A 6,949-nucleotide genomic window follows, 5' to 3' on the forward strand; every position below is an offset into this window, starting at 1 on the left:
GTAAACGCACTCTTCGCAGCTTTGTCCTCTTCTTCTTCAGCGGTTTTCCTCCGGGAATATGACGGTGGTGGTTGAACGTGAAGCTATCTCGTAATAGATTGTTTGATTGGCCAATTCGTGGGGGCATCCTGCCACAATCATCATCAGCGATGCCTGGCCAGGCATGCGCAGTGGGGGTGCGGACAGCGGACAACAAAGACAACGACAAGGGAGGGAGGGACACAGCCCCGAGCATCAGCTGATAGCAACGTACACGCCCTCCTCTTCCCAGCTTTGTCTTCTCCTTCTTCTTCTTGAGCGGTTCTCCTACGGGAAGATGATGACGGTGGTTGAACGCGAAGGTATCTCGTGATAGATTCTTTGGTTGGCCAATCCCTAGGGGCATCCTGCCACAATCATCATCAGCGGTGCCTGGCGAGGCATGCGCAGTGGGGGTGCGGATGGCGGATAACAATGACGACGACAAGGGAAGGAGAGACACAGCCCCGAGCATGAGATGCTCCGCATCTAATAATTGGGAACAATATTTTTCGTGCCTGGAAACATGTAAGGGATACTGTTTTTTATTTGCTTACGACAGCACTATTATAGTATGCCGCTCTACCCGCTGCTTCCCAGTCAACATTGGTTGACTCAAAGCAACGTACTGGATAGAACAAGTGCTGAGTAGTTAGAACCACAGTTAAGCCAATACTAAGGATTTTCGTCCGTGCTCTCAACACCGCAGAGAACGACGTTGAATAAAGTAGGATTTGATAGAATTTGTTATGATTTGATTAACACTGCCATTTATTTGTAAAACACGACACTAAACAAGCAAAAGTGAGATAATGCGGATTATTTGTTAACGGGCTATTTGGGGAAGCCGTACAAATGAAGCAATGCTCGCGAATAAGAAAGTATGAATTTGCAATAAAATGAGCTAATTCTTTGCTTTCATTGGTTACATCAGACAGTCCGTTAAATAGCAAGTCAAAAGAGGCACGCACAAAAAAAGCAGCACACACGGTCGGAGTTCCCGGGTGATCCGTTGAGAATCGTTGTGGGCAGAGCATTCAGGTGGCTGGTTGGCCGGTCAAGACTCGCGAACCTCGGATCGGGCTCTTAAGCATTGCCCTCAGTCGTCCTTTACAAAATGGCACACTCACGGACCATGCTGATTGTCCTCACCGTGCGAGGGGTGCGAGGATGTCGGAATTTTTGGCTGCCACTTCCGGGGCCAAGGCAGCGGCCACTCGTACTCGCGGGGCAACACGCCACCCACGTTCTTCTCGAAGTATGTGAACAAGGGGAACCACCACGACCGCGAGAGGAAGTTGTTCTCGGAGGCAACCTTGAGAGACACGTTGTTCGCCAATGTGTGGTAGATCCAGAACACCCTAGTGGTCACATAGTAGGCAATCACCACGTCCACGGTGTAGTGGCCACGGGAGAGCAGCACCAGGAACACACCCACCGCTGCCAGAACGAAGTAGAGGAAGGGCAGGAATTTAAGGCGCTGCGGAGAATACTCCCTGAAGACAAGGTAGGCCATGGTTAGAGTGAACGTGTGTCCGCTGAATATGTAGTCTCCGCAAAACGTGTGCTGGCCATTTACGGACAGTCCGAAGCCACTGATGAGCTTGGCAACTCGCCTCACTATTAGCAGGAGGTCGGTGCTATTCGCTTTCGGAGAACAGAAGTACGTCGTACTTGCGATCGGGACTTGAGTGACAGACATTGTAATGCCCCGCATCAAGTATAAGAGAGCCATGATAAAGAAAACGCGTTGCATGACAATCCACCTGTACCGGTGGACCAGCATCAGGCCCAGCGTGGTCCACATGCAGAAGATGATGATGTACTCGGACACGTCCAGTGCCCAGTCGACTGGCGGGAAAATGTCGAAGTATATGTCCGGCAGCGGAGGGTGCGTTGCGCGGTCGGGGACGCGCTCGTGAATCACAGCTATGCAAGTCAAGTTGAAGATCACGGTGGTCAGGAGGAAGGCAAAGGCCACCAGGGTCTTGCATTTCTCCTGGACCAGCTGGGGCTCGGCGCTGCGCTCGTCGGGGGTGGCCGTCGTGTCTGCACTGGTACGAAAACACAGGTAAGGGCACATCATCGTAAAAAAGCTCGATTTTAAAGACGATAGTCTTTCTTGGGCTACTTAAACCCAGAAAGTTTGGTCTGTCTGTATGTCTGTCTGTCCGTCTGTGTGTCCGTCTGTGTGTGACTCGATTCAGCCACCCGGCCAAAGTAAAACAATGCCTGCGCAATAGTCTTATATAGTCACAGCTAAATCTACCCATCTAAGCCCGGTGTAATGTTCATGATTGTCAACATTGTTGAAGAAGATCAAGACATTACGCAATTATAAGACAACTGATTAATACAGAAGTGATATTTGCAGTGTTCCTTTATAAAAAAAATCATACATGCTTGATTTTTGCGAAATTAAATACTTCATCAACTACAGAAAAAAAATTCACTTCGCCGTCGCCTGCTGTGGCCCTTGCCACTATAGCTTCTGGCGCCATTTTAAGAAATAAACCAGCAACAATTACGGAAAGGTTCCACTAGATGGGTTCCACGTTCTTATTGCAACGCACGTGGAGTAGGGAAACGCGGTTCTATAAACATTGAAGTAGGGCGCCTCGATTCACGCGCGTCTTCGCCGTACGGCAGCGTTTTCATCGAGACACCCGGCCTGGAGCAGTGGAACGCGCTAAATTTAAAATAGGAAACCTTTGGCGTCTTTACCTTGGGAAAAGCGCGACGCAAGAGGAACAAAATGAGAGGTGAGCGGGAAGGCGAAAGGAGGCATTTACGTGGCAAAAGTCGATAAAGACTATCGTCTTTTGTCGACATTTGCAACGAAAGGAGCAGATACGGGGCAAATTTTTTGTGTTCAAGAAGGTGAATTCGGCATCTAGAAAGGCAAAAGAAGTCTCCGCAGAAGTTGCGGTAGCTGGCAGCGCAATTATTTTCCGCAATTTTGAACTCAACTGATTTACCGCAACATCAAAAACTTGCACTAGTTTATTTTAAGAAGAAGGGCCCTGAAGACATATGAAGGGGGGTGTTAAAGCTCGAAGCCGAGTTAATGCATTTTGCCTGTGCGTGAACAGTGTTCCTTTTTTGCGAGTATAAGGGGCCTCTGCTAATTTTTTTTTCTCCCTCTGGCGAGGAGCAGGATGGCTCATTTTGACACCAGGAGACGTTCCCTGTCTGTGCGCCTATTCCCAGTCGATTCACTTCCCTAAGGTGTAGCAGTAAGTTCGTGGCACTCCATCTCCTCTTAAGGCAGTGAGGAAGAGCATTTCGGGATGAAGATGACGCTTAGGAAGATGCATACTGACGTATCGAGAACGCATTCGTTTGTAGCCCGGTATGCACACTTCGTTGTGTGTCGTTATTTTAGTAGCGTTTTGCTTCCTCGTGTATAGTACGTTAATGCCCCGTGTTTTGTACTGGTGGCGTCATAAGTAATCGGAACAAGGATTTGTGAAAATCACAAAATACTTATGTTACTGAGTTTATTAACGCCATTACCGGTATCAAGAAAGCTTTTTCTAATACGGAGGGCTTCTTTAAACGCACACCAATGCAACCAGGCAGTTTCACGAAGAAAGTCCTGTAAATGTAGGCGACCGTGTTGCAATTATGTTTCGACGGCACCCGTAGCTGCGAACTATGGCCCATTAAAAATGTATTTCGACTGAGGAGAGTTGCGCTTCTGCAAGCGCATCATTCATAATGGGCTCTTCATAATTCATAATTGACGAGAACTCCTGAATCCAGAGGGTCAGGTGCCCTCTTAAGGCACTCAGCTCCTGCCCCATCAGCAGGCATTGTAACACCGTCTGTTGAAAAATAATCTTCTTCTTCTTCTCCTTCTCCTCTTCCTCCTCCTCCTCCTCCTCCCCTTCCTCCTCCTCCTTCTTCTTTTTCTTCTTCTTCTTCTTAATGATCAGCAAATTTGGTGCTGCACTTCCGGTATACTAGAGAGATTTATTGTAGCGTCTAGCTTACGCGACGATACCTGCTGTGAGTACCGCGACACGCTTGGCATGTGCGGATTCGGTCCGGTGTCCAGCTCTCGGTGCCCCAAGTGCCCGCTGTGAACGCGCATGCTTGCGCAGTTGCGTTCCGGTGCCCGCCGGTAGCGTAGCGTACGCTAGTCGCTAGGCTAAAACTCTCTACTAAGTGCCAATGTTGCATTCAGACCACGAACGAGATTACATTCTGCATGCGGAAACTTGGATGGGCCTTGCTTGCTGTGCGGGAATTCTTGAGTTTGCAGCCGTGAGTTTGGATTCACACGTGGAGGAATTACAAAGGGGGGGGGGGGGTAGTGCATAGTTTTGTGCGCACTTTACGTTTCAAGGTGAAAGATGTAAAATGTCTCGATTGACGGTCGTACATTATGGCTGTATCTAAGTCGTATTCTTTAAATCGCCGTACGCAGGCAGCGCTGGAAGAGCACAGAAGCTTTGCAACAGAATTACGCAGACTTGGAGCTTTGAAGTGCGGGTATAAAGTCGGCCACCGGAAGCCCGGTTGTATGAAAGCCTGAGAGATGCAGGGGGGTTACAGAAAATAATATACGCTTGTCTATTGACAAAGAAAAGTAGGTAGCTTGGCAAGAGCTAGGGAACCCAAACAAGGTACGATTTCAAGGTTATGTTGTGTTAGAAGTAAATCTACGCCAAAAACAGCAGGATACAGTTTGTGAGAGCTAGCCTTGGAGAGATGAGACTTCACTGCTGGTAAAGTGTAAAGTCTAAACAACCTATAGGAATGAGTAGATATTTAACTAATCCCACTTACCACTCACCCGATGCATTCTCATTGTTTGCGACGAGTCCTTCCCTAGCCTTGTCGCGCACTTCTTGCTACTTAGGCGAATCTTCTTATCGCTCTCCCAAATAAGTACTATAACTCCTATTTATCGGTGGTATTCTATAACCCAGTTTGGCTGCCCTTCATCTTAGCTGGATGCACACTAGTTGCATACCCTTAAGTGGATGAATCCTTCGCACGCTCACTGTAAATGCGTCACCTCGTTGCGAAGTGCATAAAGGAATGTTGAGCAAGCAACCACATCGTGAATGTAGAAAAGCGAACAGCCCGTTTTACAGTCGTTGACTGTTAGAGTCATGTCGTCACAATGGCTCACTTGGAGACCGTCGTCTGTAAATGCATTTATCTAGTCCTTACACTTATATTAAATAGCAATAAAACAGCTTCGGTTGAATAGTTAGTTGAAGCACAGCTTTGGCTAACGAGTATGATTGAATAATCGATCAAACGGCACTTTTACCTACCGTGATTGTTATTTATAATTGTACTTTTGGTTCTCGGGTAGATTCTCAGACTTTAAGGTTGGCTATTAGCTTCGCCCCGCCCCACAAAAGGGTCTCATCAGTGTTTGGACCTATAACGGTGTTTCAGCGGCCTAGGAAGTAACGAGCTCCACTGCAGGTTTCGTCTCCGGCTATTTGCAGGGAAGATTCGAGTACGGCCATTTAACAAGTGAACTGAAGCGGGCTACTTGGTGCATTATGCTACCTAGAGAAACAGCGCTCAAAACGATACGACATAAAGAAACGAGTGTTGGTCGTTTCTTCCTGCGCTATAAATTTTCGTGCTGTTTTTCTAAGTACCGCCATCTGGTCTTGGTCATTCATTCATAGTTCGGCACCGACGTCCTGACGTAACGGTGCCAAGAAGTATTACGGAACCGACTTCAGCCCAACATTGCGCGGAACAAGAAAAAAGGAAGTCAATATTGGTTCTTTAGCGCCATCATTCAGAAAAGATAGCTCAAGAGTCAAGGCAAAATACAAAAAAGCCTGTGTGTTGAGATTTCGGCGCACGTTGAAGAAAACCACTTTGTCTAAATATTTTCCGAGCCCTTCTGTACGACGCACCTCACTGGTAAGGTATACCTTCCGCGTGTAAACACTCTGAATTGAATGGCGGGAGCCTCAAGTTGCCCATTAAAGGAAAAACCCGGCGTCCTGCATGCGTGACGGCAAAAAAGACTGCTTAAAAGGCATTTCATTTTATTAAATGTTCCATTCCGGGAGCTTGAGGGGAAAAAAATTCCTCGGGCATCTAAATATGCTTACGTGAATTGATGGCGAAAGCCAGCGACAATCAAAGGCGTCAGCGCTGCTGCATCGGGTTCACACATCTTTCTCCGCTTTCGTTTCTTCGTCTTTCGACGCGACTTACTCGGACAGGCATGCTGGCCTCAACTGACGCGGCGGCTTGGCCACAGCGAGAGCTTTCCTCCTCGCGCACCTGTTCCACGCACTTGCGGCCGCGTTCATCTGTCACAAGAAACACGTCAGGCTAATCTTTGTTTCGTTGGGGCAGGATGCCGCCTTAGCTCAGTGGTTTACGTACGTGATTTTTGCTCTGGCGACGCGGGTTCAGATCCCACTTGATCATTTGCTTTATTTTTAGGGGCGAAACCCCTTGGGCCGTCGGCGTCTCATGTCGTCGTCGTAAGCGTCGTATCGTGTAGCCACGGTACTGAAACACCGGGAAAATCGTTTACGCAACACGCTGGAGCGCTTCGTAGCGCGTACTAAAAAAACACCGGGATCCTCGTTTACGCCTCGTGCTAGAGAGCTTCGTGCTTCAAAGACATTGATTGCTTGATTGATTATGGGGTTTAACACGCCAACGCGACGCAGGCGATGAGGCGCATCGTAGTAGAGGGCTCCGGGTCATTTTGACCACCTGGGGATCTTTTCCGTGCGTCGAAATATTGTACACACGTGTGTTTTTGCTTTTCGTCTCCAGGAGAAAAGCGGGCGCCGCGGCTGGGAACCGAACCGGGAACCGAACCGGCGACCTCGTGCTCAGCACCGCAACGCCTTAGCCACTGAGCCACCGTGGCGTGTGCTTGAAAGACAAGAGTCTTTTGCAGCAAAGCTGTATACCTCTACCTCCC

The 6,949-nt window shown here is 48.4% G+C and overlaps 1 protein-coding gene across 1 annotated transcript; it reads right to left on the reverse strand.

Moving 5' to 3' along the window:
* Nucleotides 1-838: 838 nt before the first annotated feature.
* On the reverse strand, nucleotides 839-6,237 carry LOC144145288 (phosphatidylcholine:ceramide cholinephosphotransferase 1-like). The gene is made up of 2 exons (XM_077676838.1): nucleotides 6,117-6,237; nucleotides 839-2,072 (listed from the first exon to the last, which is right to left on the reverse strand). The coding sequence occupies exons 1-2, from the start codon at nucleotides 6,179-6,181 to the stop codon at nucleotides 1,145-1,147; spliced, it is 993 nt and encodes a 330-aa protein (XP_077532964.1). The 5' UTR covers nucleotides 6,182-6,237; the 3' UTR covers nucleotides 839-1,144.
* Between the last annotated feature and the right edge of the window lie 712 nt (nucleotides 6,238-6,949).

This window comes from Haemaphysalis longicornis, unplaced genomic scaffold (genome assembly GCF_048455015.1).
Source record: "Haemaphysalis longicornis isolate Haplotype H1 unplaced genomic scaffold, Haemaphysalis longicornis Haplotype H1 scaffold_7, whole genome shotgun sequence".
Lineage (NCBI taxonomy): Eukaryota > Metazoa > Arthropoda > Arachnida > Ixodida > Ixodidae > Haemaphysalis > Haemaphysalis longicornis.